The sequence below is a fragment of the Dermochelys coriacea genome, chromosome 3, assembly GCF_009764565.3.
Source record: "Dermochelys coriacea isolate rDerCor1 chromosome 3, rDerCor1.pri.v4, whole genome shotgun sequence".
NCBI lineage: Eukaryota > Metazoa > Chordata > Testudines > Dermochelyidae > Dermochelys > Dermochelys coriacea.
In genome coordinates this window covers 32,124,037-32,145,014 of record NC_050070.1, presented here as the reverse complement: position 1 = coordinate 32,145,014, position 20,978 = coordinate 32,124,037, and the positions used below count along the sequence as shown (strand labels likewise).

General features: G+C 39.1%; 1 protein-coding gene across 6 annotated transcripts in view; it reads right to left on the bottom strand.

Moving 5' to 3' along the window:
* The window catches only part of MBOAT2 (membrane bound O-acyltransferase domain containing 2), a 194,984-nt gene that overhangs the window by 70,121 nt on the left and 103,885 nt on the right, over nucleotides 1-20,978 (bottom strand). For 5 of the 6 annotated variants that reach the window (XM_038396463.2, XM_043510274.1, XM_043510276.1 and 2 more), the window contains 2 exons: nucleotides 12,298-12,393; nucleotides 7,721-7,776 (listed from right to left, as the gene is read on the bottom strand). In XM_038396463.2, coding sequence (XP_038252391.1) covers nucleotides 7,721-7,776; nucleotides 12,298-12,393 — 152 coding nt within the window. Of the gene's footprint in view, nucleotides 1-7,720; nucleotides 7,777-12,297; nucleotides 12,394-20,978 lie in introns of those variants that run through there. The other variant, XM_043510277.1, reaches the window with a different exon arrangement.

The window sequence follows — 20,978 nt, the reverse complement described above, 5'->3', positions numbered from 1 at the left end:
TAGTACAGAGTCTTCATTTTAAAAGAATGCACACTAGGCCCACAGAAAGCAAATATAGATTGTAACAAATGTAGCAATGTTCTTTAATAATCATTAATATGGTATATGGTATCTTCACTGGTGTGATGTTTCTGTACTGTATACGGGAATGGATATTTCACCCTCAGGGTATGACAGGATAGCAGAGCCTAACTATATGACTGCATCCGATGAAGTGAACTGTAGCTCATGAAAGCTTATGCTCAAATAAATTTGTTAGTCTCTAAGGTGCCACAAGTACTCCTTTTCTTTTTGCGAATACAGACTAACACAGCTGCTACTTTGAAACCTATCTAGGGAAAGAGGCTCTTTCTAATAATCAGATAACTTACACTGAAGGATTGTTCAGAGATAATGCTAGAATGAGTAGCCCGAGTGATTCTAACTTGCTGTCCCTGGTGGTGGTGGTGGGGAACAATGAGAGCAGTTTGAACAAGATGTGGCAGACTGACAGATCCCGACTGAGAATCCCAAAGTGCTTGTCTTCACTGCAAAGGTAACTTGAGTTATAACTCAAGTCCTGTCGACACACAGAAACCCTTCAACTCCAATTCAATGGTGTTAGTGCTTTTAACTCAAGTTGGCTGCCCTGAGAGGTGGCATAGGCTAAAGCTTGAGCTAACACAATTAGCCATCTCTAAGATGGCATTCTAAGGGGGAGTGACTAGTGCCACTCAAATATTGCCAATTCACCAATGTCTTCCCACAATTCCCTGGGACCATATTCTCTTGCCATCTGCCTATTCTTTATTTCTGATCTGGAAGTCACCTATCAATTCATATAGGTCAATTTAGTGTTTTGGAACTCACATTAACTCAGTGCTTCCAGCAGCTGCACTTGTACTGCTCTAGTACAGAACTCTGCTTGATTGGAATGTGGCCAGGAAGACATCCCCAGGATACTACCAGATGGCCAGGGCCTGACATTTTGGTTCCGGGTGGAAAGGAACAGGATTTCAAGACGAAAACCCAGAATTCAAAGTTCTATCACGATGACTTCTCCAAGAAGCTGGGAGAGAAATAGGAGGATCTGGATTCATTAGGAGAAGCTGGTTCTGTTCTGTTCTGGTAACTTAAAAGAAAAGCCTATCTAACTTATATTGTAGTGAAGCATTAGATCAGATGAGAGTTAACGTTACTTGTTTTAAATACCTTTTCCCTCTCGTGCTTTGTTCCAACTACTACATAAAAATACTTTGTTTGAAGAAAGTTATTGGCCAATATCACTGGTCCCTAAAGGGAGGAAGCACAGGCACCCAAAACCCAGTTGCACCTGCATGGTGATAAGTGTGACATACCAGGTGCAATCCAAAGTAATGAGTAGCTCTGTCACCCCTGCCCTGTAACCTTGCTGCTGTAGCCATGCGCCTGGACTGCTCACAAACAGCCTCCAGCATGTAAGTCACTCCCAACTTTGTCCTTGTGTGCTGCATCTTACCAGCTTTAAAGACTACCTCAGAATCATAGATACTAAGGTCAGAAGGGACCATTCTGATCATCTAGTCCGACCTCCTGCACAGCGCAGGCCACAGAATCTCACCCACCCACTCTTACGAAAAACCTCACCTATGTCTGAGCTATTGAAGTCCTCAAATCGTGGTTTAAAGACTTCAAGGAGCAGAGAAGCCTCCCCCTCAAGTGACCCGTGCCCCATGCTACAGAGGAAGGCGAAAAACCTCCAGGGCCTCTCCAATCTGCCCTGGAGGAAAATTCCTTCCCGACCCCAAATATGGCAATCAGCTAAACCCTGAGCACATGGGCAAGATTCACCAGCCAGATACTACAGAAAATTCTTTCCTGGGTAACTCAGATCCCATCCATCTAATATCCCATCTCAGGGGATTAGTCCTATTTACCCTGAATATTTAAAGATCAGTTACTTACCAAAATCCCATTATCCCATCATACCATCTCCTCCATAAACTTATCGAGTAGAATCTTAAAACCAGATAGATCTTTTGCCCCCACTGCTTCCCTTGGAAGGCTATTCCAAAACTTCACTCCTCTGATGGTTAAAAACCTTCGTCTGATTTCAAGTCTAAACTTCCTGGTGGCCAGTTTATACCCATTTGTTCTTGTGTCCACATTGGTGCTGAGCTTAAATAATTCCTCTCCCTCTCCTGTATTTATCCCTCTGATATATTTATAGAGAGCAATCATATCTCCCCTCAACCTTCTTTTAGTTAGGCTAAACAAGCCAAGCTCCTTAAGTCTCCTTTCATAAAACAAGTTTTCTGTTCCTCGGATCATCCTAGTAGCCTTTCTCTGTACCTGATCCAGTTTGAATTCATCCTTTTTAAACATGGGAGATCAGAACCACACACCCCAACACACTCCCAGTCTCAGATTTTGCCTCAGAAACTTGGACAGCACAAATATACTGAGTCTGTTATTATAATATGCACACAACTTGCTACTCCAAATGGAGTTACGCAGACATTTCATCTTGAACACACTGGATTCAATAAAACCATAAAACAAGTTTATTAACTACAAAGGGAGAGATTTTAAGTGAGTACAAGTAACGAAGCATAAAAGTCAGAAATGGTTACCAGGAAAATAAAGATAAAACACTTACTAATGCTTAACTGAAACTACATTAGATTCATAGCAAAGTTTTCTCACCACATGCTTTTAGCAGTTTTAATGACCAAACTCTTTAGGTCAGGAGGATTTCTCCCAAGAATCCAAAGGCTGTTTCCTTTGTCTCTTCAGGAATAGTGAACGTGATGGATGAGGGTGGGGCAGGTACCTGGGGTGTTTGTCCCTCCTTTTTATGGTTCCAGTCCCACTCTTGAAAAACATTTCCAGCTGAGACCCAGGTGACAGAAAGTCTATGTGAAAGGATATTCCCTGCTGTTTTTTTCACCTGTTTGGATTTCCTTTGCCCTCCCACCCCGCCCCACTTCTTTATGACTCCGTTTACTTCTTAAATGCCAATAAGGCAAGCACACATTCCTTCCTCTGTTTAGGACAGACCTGACTTCTGCCTGGGCAGGGCTGTTGGTTTGGAACTTGCATCATCATCATCATACAGGGGAATCTCTACATACTGCATTGCCACACATATTTAATCAGGATAATACTGGCTAGCAAAGTATGAGTTTTCAAATTGTACCTTACAAGGCATACCTTATACATAGATTATTACAAAAGTGTGTAGGGTCTGAACATGGGTATATTCTGCCACAATAAGCAGTTGATAAATAGTACTCAATAGTGTATTCAGGTCCCAATACAAGAGCAGAAGAATCACAAAATTCCACCTGAGACCAGACAGGGGACAACGGTGCAGCTAACCCCATAATTGTGACACATGTTCACCAGATATTTTTACATTACTTATTTAACTGCAAAGAACTGTACCACTTTAATGAACACTCAGTGAGAAATGTTCATGCTTGCCACCACACTTAATCAGCACTCCTATGTTTATTGCATAATGTACCCCACCATTTGTACATTATGCAAATGAATTCAAAACAGCTCATTTCTTTAGCAAGATAAAGTTAGTAAATAAGACTTTCACTAAAATGATGAGTGTGAGGCTTCCCAGGGTACCCAGGGTTGTGAGGCACCTCGCTACCACCTGCCCTTAGCATGACGAAGCCTTGTCTGTATCTGCCGGGAGTCAGCTCCCCATCTCCACCAGCTTTAGGCAACACATGTACTTCCCTCTAGGCCTTACAGGACCCGCTGTCATTCTACAGATTAACGAGTGGCACACTCCAAACCTCAAGCCTTCTGAGCATCTCCCTGGAGCATCCAGACCCTGGTCCATGAGACACTGGTAGTATTCACAGATTTGCTGCTTCCAAAGAAATAGCACATTCCAGCTTACCAGTTCCACCTCAGATCACAGCTCCACTTAACACACAACACTTAGATATGTTTATAGTGAAATCATGTATACTTTTTTTTAGCAAAGCATACAGATTCAAACAGTAGCAAGTGAACATATAGGAAACAAATGGTTACATATAAAATAAAATCATAATGGGAAATCTAGACCCTAGACTTAATTAACAAGACTCTCTCATCTCTAACCAGGTATTGCTCACCCAAAATCCTTGCAATGCTTTGCAGCTAGGCTGGCTATGGACCTCCTTTTCTGAGACAAGCACAATGTTAGCTTGCATCCTAGGTGAAGGATTCCATGTGTTCCTCTTCATGCCAAGATATACTGGAACAATCCCTTGTCTTGATTCATAAACAGAACACCCTCATGCTGTTTATTTATTCCCACAGATTTCCTCTCTTGTATATTTTGCGATCTCTCATTTAGCCCATGGCTAAGTACACAAATAAGCATACACAGTCAGGCATATAATGCCTGTTACCTCCTGCCTGGAAGGAACATTTCCAAGGTATGTCACCTCCGGTGACCTGCCTTAATTCCAAAACGTTAAGAACATAATTTTCAGTATTGATACATAACTTTTTAAATATTATCCATACATACATTTTGCAATGGTTACAATAACCAGTGGAATACTGACTCTCAGTAGAGACTTCACATGCCACCGTTCAGTGAACTATTGTGCAAATATCCAATCCAAAAGATCTCTGTAAAACCCTATGCACCCATTGTGCCCTCAGCCAGTTGGCAACAAAGGGTCCCTGGATCACAATGAGTTCTTTAGAGTAATAAGTGACTCAAAAACTCTGGGTATTTAGTAATCATTATTATAGTCTGTGAAATCTATACTTTTGAATGTATTTTCCTCTGAAAGAGCTCAACTAACCACCACCCTCTCTGATCTATTGTACATACTTTGCATTCTTTCCCCTTGACTGAATAGAGCTCAACTTCTCTTTTCCCCTATAAAAATATGGTATTGAAAGAAAGTGTAGTGAGTTGAGATATTCTGTGCCATATCTCAGCCTGGAGCAAATGTTTGACTATTTTATAAATTTTAAAATTTAGAGGCAAGAAGAGGAAGAAAGTGTGACAAGCTAATCTTGACACACCAGTGCAAACCCGATACTGCTACAGTGGGAACCATTTAAAAAATTAACCTTTGCGCAAAGAGGCCAAAGACAGAGTGAGAGAAAGTCACTGACAGAGTGACACAGCACAGTTAAAGATGCAGAATATCTTAACTTGAATCTTCTAAAACGAATCTGTGGAACTTTGGAATTCAAACTGTAATCTTTAAAATAGATATTTTAAAAGTTACCGACTTGTTGTAAGGGCTGTAATAGATGTAAGAATAGTTTACACAATCATCTCTTTGAATTAGTCTCTTTGAAATCTGAGAGACTCTGAAGTGAAACAGTCATAGGTGTGACACCAGTTATGACTGAGTGAATGGGAGGGGCAAAGTCCTTGTGCTTTGCACTGATAAGGTATAAATACAGAACTAACGGGAGAGAGGCTAGTTAGTCATTGTCATTCTTTCCTCTCCCTCCTACATTGTCAACATTAGCTGTGTTCAATATAGATTGCAAGATACTTAGGGTATGTCTACACTTACCATTTAAAGGGCAAAAAGTCCATTTATTGCGCTAAAACTGTGGGAGCATTTACACTTGTTAATGACTTTTTGTAGTAAAACTCAGAAGTTTCACGAGAGGCATACAGCTCTTACCACTGTTCTTTTTGCACGGCTATGAAAGTGAAGACACGTTCTAGCAGTATAAACGCCCTTTGGCCTCCGGAGGATATCCCACGGTTCCAAAAGCAACCACTTTGGCCAGCATTTCCACTGCTCCGATGCCCACCCCTCCCTCTGTAAGCCCAAAGAAGTTTGAAGCTCCCTTTCCCTTTGTTTGTAGATGTGGTGGGGAAAGCAGCCAGAGAGCAGGAGGTTTTAAAAATAATGCCACGGAAGAAATCAGGAAGTAATGGGGCTCCTGAGACATGAAGCAGGGCAGCACGGGGCACTTGGCAGGGACCCAGAATGCCTTCCACTCACCCCCCCTTCCCACAAGACCTATCCCGAGAGCTGCACTGTGGGATAGCTGCCCTACAGCACTGCTCTCATCGGCGATGGAAGTGCTGGTAGTGTAAACACTCTATGACGCCTGAGGAATTGAGTGAGTACACAAACCAGCATTTTACTTTCATCTGTTCCCTATCACCGGAGAACCTTACAGTGCAAAAACTCTAAGTTTAGACATACCCTTAGAGTAGAGGCCCATCCTTATGCATGTAAAGAGACATGCAAATCTAGGGGGTTGAAGCAATAACATTTAATTCCTGTAGCCTGATATTCTACAATTCAATAAATAAAATGGATCCAGACAACAGAGACTGGAGGACACCATTACAGACAGTTGGAAAATTTGACTTATATATTTGTAAAACAAACCCCAATTATTTTACAACAAATGCATTTATTTAAAAATTCTCTCACAGGACTAGTCTCATGAGATATACATCACATTTTCATGAATTTTCCAAGGGGAAACAATCACACAGCTTATTCAAGCATACTTCAGTGCGACACGAACAATATAATGCACAACAGTTGAAATAACAGAGGATTGTCTAGCCACCATTTCAGTTCATTTTACACAAACAAGGCTTTTAAAAACAGTGGATCAGAAGTTTCTTAACCCTGTTTCAATGGAACAGGTAAATTTACCCCAGCTGCTTGTAGCTATAATCCCAGAAGTCATCCTTTCATTATTTAATCTGGTCTCTAAGCACTTTAAAATTGATGAAAGTAGTTTGAGTGGAAAGTACATTGTCAGTCTTTTTCATGGTCCACACTATCATTCTTACTTATCAAAGTGACCAAAAAATCAAAAAGAAAAAGAGGACTCGTGGCACCTTAGAGACTAACAAATTTCGTCTCTAAGATGCCACAAGTCCTCCTTTTCTTTTAGCAGATACAGACTAACACGGCTGCTACTTTGAAACAAGAAATCAAACTAGCTCATAAAATAACCTGATACCAATAGTTTCTTTCAGTCCCACCCTTAAGACTCACTTATATATATTGTCACACACTGGGACAATCACCTCCTGTGAACTTTTCTCTAATCTTTTGAGACATTTTATTTATATATATATATATTATATAAAACTATGCAGCCTCTTTGTTCATGCCTAAACATGTTAATAATATACAATTGACGTATTATAGTTCTGTTCATATTATATCCACTAAAAAATTAAAATTCATAGAGTCTTATACAAAATAATTAAACATAGCATAGAACAAGATTAGGAAAAGGAGAAAAAAGTATAAAGTCTTTCTTCTCTACTTACTCCCTTTTTAGCAAAAGTGGTATTTATGTCATGTAAAGTCACAGCAACTAGTGCCTGTTCTACAAATTTCTGAATCCAACGCTGAACTCTGAATTTGGAGATTCTGTTTTGCTAACTCATTAGGGATCCATGCCCCAGCCCAAGAGCCCCGAGAGCATAACAGGCCAAACTTTTAGTGACGTGGTATCTTCTGAACAATGAGATTTGTTTTCAGAGCTTGCATTCTGTGAAAGCTACCATGATTTTTGCTGAATTGGTCCCTTAGAAAATATTTAAAGAACCAACAATTGAGTTACCAAAACAAATCTCTCCCACCAGTCCCCCCCCAAATGTGTAGCAGGATAATAAAATTCACAGCACAAACTCGTGGTTTAATTTTCTGAAAAAATAAACTGAAGGGAAATTATAAAAAATATATTTGTGAAGAATTAAAGTCAAAGAATGCAGTTCAAAAAGTCTTACCATCATGAATCTCATAAGCCAGACTAGTGATCTTCTGTGTAATTATCATCATTGGGCTGTTACAAGGGAAAACAAAGACATTTTAAATAAGAATATCCATGTTTTAATTTCACATTTAAAATTGGGAATCGGTTAAACTAGCAATTCCCACTGGAAGAGGACAAAATGTCTAACCACTGGAGCTTAGATCTGTAAAAGTTTCTTGGTCTTACATTTACACAGTGAAGAGAAAATATTCCTTACATACAGCAGGTCAGTCCACCGAAGAGTCAAGATCTATAACTATTGAGGATTTAAGCAGTTCGGTAAAGCAATGCATATATTTTTCTGAATTGGGTCCTAAATGTTTAAATAAATAAGAGAAAATTTCCAGAAATTCAACTGAAGAAAATATAAATTCACTGAAGGGGGAGGGAAATTGGGGAGGTGTTATTTATTTATTTTAAGAGGGAGGAGTAAGGGGCAAAAGGCACAGAAGACTATTTCGTTGTTATAAATTAGCAGCAGCAGTTATATGCATCGGAGAATAGCAATCCCTGAAGTGAATATATGGCTATAATTCACTTAAGAAGCTCAGCTGAAATCAAAATCCAGGACAGCAGATCTCAAGAATTAATTTGGCCACATATTCACAACAAAAACATCTTTTTTAATAATATATAACTAACTTTGAAAAATTGAAGTAATTTATTTAGATGTAATAAAGAAGTAACACGATATGAAACAGAGAACTATGTATTTTGGCTATCTAAGGATATCTTAGTACATCTAATTTTTCTATATAAAGATTTTACTGTAAATATATTCTATTGACTAGCTGTATAGCTTTTCTTCCCATATTCAAAAGAAAATACAACAAGCTGGAACTTTTAACTTAATAAACCACCTTTCATTTGCACGGGTGTCTAATGTTTAGAAAATTATTACCAAAAATCAGAAGTACGTATTAATATACATATTTTTCCTAAGTTTACAACAGCTAGTTCTACACTTTCAAAGATGATCAAATTACTAAAGAAGTTTGCAATAGTTCATGCTGATGTGATTTCTGAAGTCATATTGCAGGCACGTTATATAAACTATGCTGTTCTTGACCTTATCCTTACTATTTTTTTTTACTTTGGTTATTTATCCTTTTATTAATATAGAGTGAAGGTTGAAAGTACATATTGATAATTTAGGGTATGTCACCACTGCAGTTCAAGGTATAATGACATCATTAGTACTCATGCCTGCACTAGCTTTACTCACGTTAGCACAGCCAAAAATAGCAGTGTAGCAGCGCAGGCTTCCGCAAACACACCTCGGGCTGCAGTGTAGACATACCGTTACAGGTTTAGAAAAGCAAGTTACAGAGATGTTGCAGCTGTCACAAAACCAAACATTACAAACCCAGGAAATTTAGAGTTAAAGCACTACTGGTGATTATTCCTCCTCTGTTTATATACTTGAATCATTTGACTTTTAGCTGTTATATGCCCAGGAATGCCGTTTCAAAGAGCAGTAGGAATGTGAAGTTAGCTGCTGCTTAGGTCATGGTGACTTAAGATTTAGTATACAGTTGCAATCCTAGTAATACAGTAACCTACTCATCTTCTACATTATGCCCAGTCTGTAATATTTTTTAATCTGTGTTGTGTGTTCTGAACTGTAGTATTTTTCTTATACTGTATTCTGTTGGTACTGAATATCTACTGAGCATTTCTAGTATGCCCATCACATGGTAGCTAGATGCCTACATGATTATGCCACCAATCCCCAAACAACTAAGAGTCTGGAAGGTAAACCACATGTCCAATTAATGTTGCAATATATATGGGTATTTTCCTGCAACTGCCTGTTCCAGTTTTTACAGAGTTGTGCCCCTGTTCGAGGCAGCTTAGTCCGCAGTTCATTGGCCCTATCCATCACTGTGTAGCCCTGCCAGTAATTCTTATGTTTTAGTAGGTCAAAGTGTTTACTGTGTATGAATTTTTTTATTACTTTTTTTTTTTAGAAGACTGTGCAGCTAGAACAGGGTTGGAGATTCTCACACACACACACACACACACACACACACACACACACACACACGGTAACAGTTTACAGAACAGGAATATGAGCAATAAAGTCCCTGGCCTCCAAGTAACAAAATATAATTGCATAGGAACAGGAAAGCACCACCTGAGTTAAGAAAGAGCTGGAAGAAATAATTGGACTGGGCAATTCCCTTCTATTAAGTATGTATTTTTAAAAGACACAGACTACAATACATCTGGGCCTAAGTGGAATTTCTACTTGTTTCAACCAAATATTCTGCGTCTAAATTAATTTCTGATGTAAATTCACCAATATCAGTGGAGTTAAATCTGAAATAAATTTCATCTATTCTGTTTTATCACACTTCAAACTCTATTTGAAACTCTTATTCATTGTACCAAGTAACATCAACATCTGCTTTGGAGACTAAATAATTGATGACAAAAAATAATTATGGGACTGCATCTAACCAATGGCTTAGTATGTTTTTTGCCCATACATGAATCTCAATATTGCCAACCCGAGCATTCATAACACAAGTCAGATCCTCTGAAGTTATAAGCCTGGCTTTAAAATAATAAGATCTGAAATATAATAAATTTTATATTTGCCTTCAGGTTCGTGAGCCTTTAGAATTCACATTTTTAAGCTTTTCTCCATAGTCATGAGAGCTAGAAGCTTTCAGTCTTAAAAAAAGTAAACTTTTTTTAAGTAAAAAAAGTAAAAGATTATCATGTAATCACCTCTCACCAGGAGCTGGGACTTTAAAGGGGAAAAAACCTATTATTGTGAGACTCTGCTTCTTTGGAAGCAAACTCTACAGTTCCTATTTGATATACTGGTCCCATCTCTACCTTAAATTGGATGACTCTAGCAGCAGCCCCCTGCAAGAGCTCCATAGATAGATCACTAGATGCCATTCTTCATCGTCTTTCTATTTCTACCTCTCCTCATAATAATTAATGTTTAAATCAGTCTTCTACTAAGAATTCTTTCAGCTGTGTCTTGCAAAATACAAGTCCCTCTCATTCTCATCTTCTGTTATACTCACAACCATTGATCTGGCAGAAGATTCTATGCAAAGCAGACACCAACAGGATATCACAGATCTGATAAGGGGGAAGAACACTGTAACAACCTCAACCTTTCCTCCCAAAAAACAGTCTTTGTCTTTGCCACTCTCAATGCTCAGACAGATCCTTTGCTTTACACCCCAAAATCTTATTTCTTAGTCTATAAAATTCAAATGACAGAGCACTGAGGAACTTGCTGGTGAACAATGGGTCTCAATTCAGCTTCCACAAATGCTCCTGGACGTTCTATAAATTGGTTCTGAAGAAGAGGAGGATGCTTTTGGGAAGGTCAGGCTCTACATTCGGAATCATTGGATGAGGGTGGACCCCAAGTTGCAAAGTTTTGTTTCCTGTCCTGCTTACGATCACTTCTTTTCATTTTTTGTTTTAGTGCTATTTCTTAAAATAAAAGATGTGCTATCTACCGCTATGTTTTTCTGATGGAACATTCCACCCACTTACCAGTTCCCGGAAAACATATATTGAACTATATAAGTTTGTGAATCCGGTAAAACTCAGTAAATCTTGAGTTTGAAATCAATGTGCTTCAAATTCCAACAGTTATCACAGTAGAATACAGGATACAACAATAGTCTCCAGCACTTCAGATACTATTGAAGCTCTTGATAAGTTTTCACATTTTAAATCAGAAGCTACTGTAAATAATGCAAATTATGCCAAAAAATGCTTGTCACTTTTCAGATTCCACTAGTATTCCCAAACCAGTACTGTATGGATTTGATCCAAAACCCATTCACTTCCATGGGAGGCTTTCATTGAGTTCAATGAGCTTTGGATGAGCACTTATATACCTGAAGGAAGTTAGTTAGTTATTCTTGGTGGGCAAATGGCACTATTTGAACTATTTAGTATAAATTCTATATTTCCTGACAGAATTTTTTAATATTAATACATTGTGTGCTCCCTTTTGCTTTCTGACTTCAAGTCCAGAAGTCTGGTATGAAAAATAGCATAATAAATAATATCAAATAGCTCTTATATAGTGTTTTTCAGCAGTAGATCTCAAAGCAATTAAAGGAGGCCAGTGTCATAATTCCAATTCTCAGATGGGGAAACTGAGGCACACAGCAGGAAAGTGTCTTGCTCAAGGTCACCCAAGAGGCCACCAACAGAACTGGGAACAGAACCCTCGTCTCCTGAGTCCCAATCAAGGGCTCCACTAGGGAATATGGCATTCGACTTTTAAACTTTCACTTTTAGATCAAATTAGTATGTAAATACCGTTGAATTAGTGCTTTTTAAAGCTGTGCCTTTCAAAAATAGATTTGCTGTAAAACCACTTATTGGATTTTTTTGCTGCCCAAACACTGCAGGTAGTGATAGAAACTTAGTAATTGAAATTCGAGTTATTCTATCATTCAACAATTTACAGTAAGAGTAAATACAGTATCACATCAGACAGACAAGCTCTACTATATGTTGTTGTTGGGGTGGGGGGAAATGGAGTATATAATTTTTTCTTACCCAGAAAAATCAGCAGAATATTGTCCATAATCAAAGATATAGACTCTAGTAATTTGGCACATAGTGAGGTATCCCAAAGCAAAAACAAAGCAATATCTGAAAAGGAAAAACAATTATATTTTATTTAGTTACTCCAAAAAGGCTATTAATCATTGAAAACATATTGCTCCAATGTTCCAAGTCACTTGCAGTTTGTTTTTGGACTAAAAACATTCACATTTTATCTATTATGGCAGAGCAGTTAGTTAAATAGATTCATTTTTTCATACATTTTTGGCAAGTATTACACAATTTCAAGTTTTAATGAACCCAAATTCTATATACGGTACCACAATACCATTAAAAATTTGACAGGTTTCGAGTAGCAGCCGTGTTAGTCTGTATTCGCAAAAAGAAAAGGAGTACTTGTGGCACCTTAGAGACTAACAAATTTATTAGAGCATAAGCTTTCGTGAGCTACAGCTCACTTCATCGGACGCATTTATTTTTTCCACCAAATGCATCCGATGAAGTGAGCTGTAGCTCACGAAAGCTTATGCTCTAATAAATGTGTTAGTCTCTAAGGTGCCACAAGTACTCCTTTTCTTTTTATTAAAAATTTGCTATCCTATGACAAACATTGTTTCATTTTCCATAGGTGTGCAAAACATATCACAGAAAGCATCTATTGTGGTAATTTGTTGAGAGTGTGTGTACCTTCATATACATACATGTAACCGTAATTCAAACTGCTGTTATAAAATCTGCAAGTGCTATAACAATGGAAAGAATCCAGTCAACAACATTTATCCTTTTCATCTCCCTTAAAGTTTAACAACAAAAAATTGATACACAAACATTCTGTTAATTCATATATTAAACTCCTTCTCAGTGAGATTCCTTGATTCTACTACACGCAAAACCTGAGCACTGTACATCCAGTGCAGCTGTTCTGGCAGGGATTAGAGCAGGTAATTAACTTCTGTTTCAAACAAGCACATTAATGCATTTATTGAAAAACAGTGCATTTATGTCTCAAGTTAGAATTGAGATATAAGAAACCACAGATGTATAACAAACACATTTTACATAAATGTTGACACATTGCATGTGGCGGCATTAGAACAACTTTGAAAGTAGGGTTGTGGGGGGGAGCTGCACAGTGATCTCCCACATCTGTGCAGCATGCCCTGTGCTCCCCAATGCCATGCTAGAGTCTCCACATTTATTTGACCAATAAAATTTGCAGAATTTTTCAGAATTTTAAAATATTGTGCTCAGAATTTTTATTTTATTGGTGCAGAATTTTAATTTTTTTGGTGCAGAATGCCCTCAGGATGACCACCAACACCTTACAATCTTAAGCCTTGATCCTTCAAACACTTAAGCATATATTTCACTGCCATGAGTAGTCCCATTGTTACAATCACACGAGTCAAGTTAAGCATGCATATAAATGTTTGCAAGATCAGGGCTGTAGGTCGTGACACGGGTTCTTGATAGACATAGGGGTCTAACTGAAATCAAAATCATACACAGCATAACCAGGAAATTCAAAACAGAAGGGAGAGAATAGAAGAAATAGGGTAGAGATTAGATATTAGAGTGATGGACATTATAGTAAATCCTTAGATAGAATGTACACAGATTATAAATGCTAAATAACAAGGAAAAAATGGGTTAAAAAAATTACATAATGCACTCTGTAAACTTAAAGTTCACACTCTTGTCAGAAAACATTACCCACTATTGTTACAACACCTAAGATTACAACCTACAAGAAAAGACAAAAATATTGTGCTGCAGGACTAGAGGGGGGAAAAATTAAAGAGAAAACGCAATTTTTTTTTAAAAGGCAATAAAAATCAGGGGAACACATAGTACTTAAACACTTAACCAATATTTTAAAGTGACAAGATTTCAAGTTAATAGATTAGATTAACTAAAGGGATTCTATCATTTTAGGTACCCTAACACCATGCAATTCAATGAAAAATGTTGAATTATTTGTATATATAGTTAAATTATGTTATGATCACAAACAGAATAAATTAAATAATTCAGCATTTTTTTCTTTGAATTGTAAAGTGTTTCATACCTAAGCTGATATAGAAATTGTGTATTTTATCGATTGTTTCTATTAGTAAAGTTGGAGACAACATGACATAGAGCAACTAAGATGGGGTGGGCAAAATTTTTGGCCTGAAGGCCACATCTGGGTATGGAAATTGTATGGCAGGCCATGAATGCACACGAAATTGGGCTTAATTTGACTGGGGCATGGGTGTGGGGGGTTGGAGAGGTGAGGGCTCTGGCTGGGAGTGCAGGGTCTGGGGATGAGGGGTTGGCGTGCAAGAGGGTGCTCCAGGTTGAGACGGCGGGTTTCAGAGGGCAGGAAGAGGATCAGGGCTGGGGCAGGGAGTTGGGGCGTGGGAGGAGGTCAGGGGTGCAGGCTCTGGACGGCGTTGGAAGCAGCTCCTGGAAGCAATGGCATGTCCCTCCTCCAGCTCCTATGCGGAGGCACGGTCAGGTGGCTCTGTGCACTGCCCCGTCCCTGCAGCTCTCGGAAGCAGTGGCATATCCCCTCTCCAGCTCCTCCACAGAGGTGCGGCGTTGGTCAGGTCCTCTGCACGCTGCCTCATCCACAGGCACTGCCCCTGCAGCTCCCACTGGCCACGGTTCCCAGCCAATGGGAGCTGTGGGGGCAGCGCTTGGGGCAAGGGCAGTATGCAAAGCCCCCTGGCTGCCCCTACGTGTAGGAGCTGGAGGGGGGACATGTCGCTGCTTCCAGAAGCCGTGCGGTGCCACAGCATGCATGGAGCAGGGCAAGCCCCCTGACCCTACTCCCTGGCTGGAGCACCAGAGCAGGGCAAACCCCAGACCCCACTCCCCAGCGGAAGCTCGAGGGCCGGATTAAAAGGTCTGATGGGCTGGATGTGGTCCACGGGCCATAGTTTGCCCATCCCTGAACTAAGATAATAAATGGTATGAAGAGACCAATTAATTGACTTAAAACAAATAGGTAGCAACATGACAGAAGTATTTAAACCATATAGAGATTTTTATAAAATTAAGCACTATCTAGTATTTAAGGTTGGCTGCAGGTACCAAAATTTAAACATATGTCAAGTAGTTAGAGGAATGATATTGTAGCCAATTATTTTAGTTTATCCATTTATTGTGTGATGTTATGATCAATCAATATGTTATGCCATATATGTTCATTGTATGTTAATTTGAGTTGATTATAGGATTATAAAAGAATAAGATTGATCGGTATTTAGAGGAATTATGTAGTAGACATGAGTAAGAGAAGCTGAAACACAAAACTGTGGGCCAAGGTCTGTAAGACTTTGGCTTAGCTATTTTAGACCTTGGAGACAAGAAATGATGGCATAAATTAATGACCAAGAAATAACCTGAAAAATTATGGGAAAAGAAGTACCAACTGGTAATATCGTGAAAGTGTAGCTGGTAAAGTTAAATTATAACATGTGCCTTAACATTAAGATAAAGTTGGTATGTCAACGAGAACCTACACAGCCTATAGAATTTGGTGTCACTTGTGTTTCTAAGGGACACAGACCAATAAGAAAGAGAGGCTTGACACTTCCATGTACATGTGCAGAATGTAGGTTTAGACTGATTCACAGTATAAAAAAGGTGCCCATAGCAGGAAAATTGAGCTTCCTATGGGAAACTCCAGTAGGAACCACTCCCGTATTGATGATCAATCCATGAGAGGGCTACAGACTCTAACACCATCTAGGAGGATGTGAATATGTCTGTAGGTATAACTGGTACATTGTACTTATCTTTAGGAAATGTATATGCTGTGACATTTATAACTTTGTTGGTAACTTTAATAAAACTACTAAAGATAAATGCTCTTGTAATTGTATGTTATTTGCCTATGGTTTCATGTGTTCCTATGGGCTCTAGATCTAGAGCAGAGATAACTTTGTTGAACTTGAGACTGTAGCTGCCAGAGCAGAATCCACTGGAGTATAATCAACATTAAATAGAATAAAAGGCTACAATATGTAAAAATAAAATTATTTGGCAGAGAGTAATACTTAATAGCATCAATAAGGGAAGACTTTTGCCTATACTCTTTCCTGGATGCTTTAAGAGAAATCACCAAAAAAACAGAGTTCTTATGTAGTTCATTACCACCTGTCCCTTCATTTCTCTCTTTTTAAGGTAATTCCTGAAAACATAATTAATGAAGAAAAATTGTTAATTTCAAGGAGGTAAAGTTGCTAACTATGTCTCTCACTTTCTAATCAGCAATAGACCATCTTAGTTACTGTACAACTCTTAAATATGTAAAGGTTTGGAAATTCTTACTTTAAGTTTGTCAGAAAATATTATGATCTTATGGTTAGTTTGTAAGTTTTGTAGTAAGCCAATTGTTATAAGTGGGAAAGAATAGAGTAACATTTCCCCCCAGCAAAGAGGTCATCACATGCTTCCCTGCAGAATGTGCATGAAGACAAGCTTGCAAGTGTTCTTCAAAAGAAGCCTTGTCTGTATGTAACGAAGTCACCAAAACCATCCAAGATTATTCAACCTCCTGGTCAAAGACAGATGGAAATAAGAACTGCTGATCATCACATTACCTGAGCATTCATGAGCTGTCATGAATCTCACTAACAAAGCTTGGTGTAACCCCTCCTTCAGTAATCAATATAATCACAATATTACACACTCTAGATGCTACCCACCCAAAAGCAGTCACTCAAGTCTCAACATGCTAACCAAACCCAGGTAAGACAAATAAATGACACCATCCAGATACAAGGAGACAAAAGAAATGGAATTTTAAATATTGATGTCACTTCAGCCCTGAGAGCATGTAAGAAACTGTCCAACACCACATTTTCAGATCCCACAGAAAGGAAAAATCTGAGAAACTGTTGTGAAACGCCATTCCAGCCTGTCAGGGTCCACAAGCAGCTCAACAAAACCTCACAGTCAATGGTACAGAAGTCATCTCAGAGATTTGGGGAGGATGAGCATACACACTTGATCTCTTGGCAACACCAAGTCATTGATCAACCACCAGTGAAATTATTGCAATCTCCTAAACAGGTGCCTAATTAAAAGGGTCAAGTAAATTACAAGACACCAGATGGCACTGCTTTGCCACAACTTAGCCCAATCATCTTCTTCTAAAGAGAAGGTTAGAATGTTCATTGCCTAGACTGTCAATGTTTAGAAATAGATTCTAAAACAGATGCCTTCCTGGCACAATGACCTCAGGGAAGATACTAATCTCTATCAAAGCTGGTCTCAACATTCCTCACTCCCATCCCTCTTGATTTCACCAGCCACAAGGGGCAGAGTTTCATTGCATAGCTTTGTTGTATTAGAGACAAGATGGATGAGTTAATATCTTTTATTGGACCAACTTCAGTTGGTGAGAGAGACAAGCGACCACTCTGTATCTGAATCATAGAATATTAGGGTTGGAAGAGACCCCAGGAGGTCATCTAGTCCAACCCCCTGCTCAGAGCAAGACCAACCCCAACTATATCATCCCAGCCAGGGCTTTGTCTATCAGTCCTCATCCTCAAAGGAAACCTGCAGAACACTTTCAAAAGACAAGCCTGGAAACTTAAATTTATAATTCTGCTAGACACTAAGAATCATTAGCTGAACAGAGACACTGGATTTATGGCTTATTGAAATAATCTGTAACCCACTAACCCCCTTTTTTTGTCCTGTGACTGGAGAGGTGTTAATGGGCCAGTCTATCTTGAATATGTGCTAAGTACTTATGCTAAACAATCTGTTCCACCTTGGAGATAGCTGTGATGCTCGGAATACCTTTCCCAGACCTGAAGCAGAGCTGTGTGTAAGTGCAAAAGCTTGTTTCTCTCACCAACAGAAGTTGGTCCAATAAAAAAATATTACCTCACCTCACCCACCTTGTCTCACCAATATCCTGAGGCTGACACAGCTACAACTACACTGCATACAACTCTCTTGTATGAAACTCCTATATTAAAACAGAGTTTTAATACACTACTACACGTTCCACCATTTCCCAGTTTCATGCTAACAGAGCACAGTATTCTTAGTTTCGATGTACCAGAACAATCTGCTCAGGCAAGAAAAGTATTTTCGGCTAACCAACTGGACACATGCTAACCATCATAACCTGTGTGATTACATTTCTTGTGCAGATATCTGTATGCATTTTAAAATTTTAAATGACACCTATTGGTAATTAGACTGTAGGAGTATAGCAAAATAATGTCTAAATTTTGTAAACAAAACTTACCTTCATACATATAGTACTGATCTTGCCTCAATATTGTTTATGTTACCTGAAAACTCAGTACAGTAACTCCTCACTTAACGACAGGTTTCAGAGTAGCAGCCGTGTTAGTCTGTATTTGCAAAAAGAAAAGGAGTACTTGTGGCACCTTAGAGACTAACAAATTTATTTGAGCATAAGCTTTCGTGAGCTACAGCTCACTTCATCGGATCCCTATAATTTCAGTCTCTTCTTCCCACAGGCCCAGGAGATCCAATATCTCCCATCTAGTCCAGGCAGGAGCATGTCTGGAACATGTAGATGGCATGGTCACCTGGGCAGTTGCATTTAACCACAGAGAACTGCCAGGTCTGCTTGCCAAGCTGGGCAATCAGGAAAGGGAATTTCAAAAATACAAGGGGCTTTTAAGGGGGAGTGGGAGGGCTTTCAGTCTATGTAGCCCTTGGGCAGCAGAGTTCACAATGGTGACTAAAGCGGTCAGCATGGGCCATTGTGACAGTTACCAGAGGCCAGTAATGGTTGACGTAAGTAAGGCAGCGTCTATCTAACTACATCGACCATGACTCTACACCGCTTGGGGAGTGGGGGGTGTTATTTGCTTTATAAAAAATATATATGTAAATTATGAACAACTTGTGGGATTCCTGCTCTTCCACCACTCTTCATGTATTGCTCACCTTTGATTGTACATTCTTCAGGGCAAGGACCAAATCTATGTCTATGGACAGCACCTAGCAAAATGGGGCTCCAAACCCAATCAGGGCACCTGAGCTCTACCAAAGTATAAACATTGCAACTAAGTAACTTACTTTTCTTGTAGGGGGTAGGGGTGGCTACACATTTTGTGTAATGGCAGGACAACTGTATAATATTTTGCCTGAAGAATGGTGGGCATAGTTCTACAGAATTTGTATTTCAAAGTGGATTTCACGTCTATGTATTAAGAGCCCCTTCTTCTGTTATATAAAGGCAACACCATGAATCTTAATGTCTCTATGTATATTACGTTATTCTACTTAAAAAGGCAGCCTCTACCACAGTGTAACATGAAATTGCTTTGATTTTTTTAGAAAATGAGGCTGAATAGCCTCAGCATAATTTGCTCATGCCAGTACCCCGATGCTCCACTTCAGTGCCCAAAATGCTGCTGCTTCTTCTATTGCGTGTGCCAATGCACATTTATTAGAAAACAAATTCTTGTCTCCAAGGGCAGAACTGAATATGTAGTAATATGCATACACATGAACTGTGTTAATTCTAATGATCATAACTAAATTTCATGATTCAGATTATTAATAAAAGATATTTGAAAAGTGTTTTGAGTACTTTATTTGTCACATATTTGTCTTCACCCTACCTAAAGGAGAAAACACCCTATGTGCTCAAGACAATCAGTGAGGCTAATAATTTGTCATTACTCACCCAAAACTGTAATGACAGTCTTCAAGCATAAATCAATACATATTCCAATAAATATTTATAATTTTGACTAATATTTTGTTTTCATGCCATGAGTCAACTAGCACCAAACAATGCTGGCTACACTTCTGGGAGACACCTTTTAAAATACCATAAATTCTACCACGGATACAATATTGAGATGCAGCAACTGTAGCCACTGAAGCAGGAAACAAGAATTCTGGAGAGCAAAGTGAATCAGCAGCAGAGTCAAGAAAAGAACCTGTGATCTCGGGCAAATCATAAGCCTCTTTGTGTTTCAATTGATCAGTCTGTGAATTGAGGAAAATATTCATCTTCACAGGCAGCGGGTGAAGTTTCCCCTTGGGAGGCTATCCCTCCCCCACCTCTTCCATCTGTGGCCCTGCCTTTTCTGGTCAAGGCCTCACCCCAGCCCTCTGCTCTCAGCCCACATCGTGGCCCCAGCCAGGGTGGAGAAGGGCAGCTGAGAGCTCGGCCCCTCCCCACATGGCCCTGGCTGGGGTAGGGGGGTGGAGGGCTGAGAGATCAGCCTAGGTCAGGGTCGAGCTCTCAGCCTCGGCCAGGATAAGGCTTTTTCCAAGGTTCAGAACAGCAACAGAAAGAGCTTATTAATTAAAACATTACTATGTGTAAATATAACCATTCTCTCTCAGATCACTTGAAATATAAACAGCCATGCCTATATTAGCATAAAATTTGATCTTAGAATTTTTAAAAAATAATAATTGCAGTATTTTAGTACTTCAGCAGTACTTAAATCACCCTACACATACACACACAAATCCCCTATTCATTTTACAGTGTGTAGCATTTGAGGCATTATTCTCTATTGACTTCAGAGATTGCCTTTGAATGACAGATGTTTTCAACTGTTCCAAGGGAGGTGAAGTATCATAATGGAGAATCCGAATCTGCCATTTTGTAATTCACAAAAATCTGCTCCTAGACTGGTGTGTGAAATAATCCTAGAATTTCG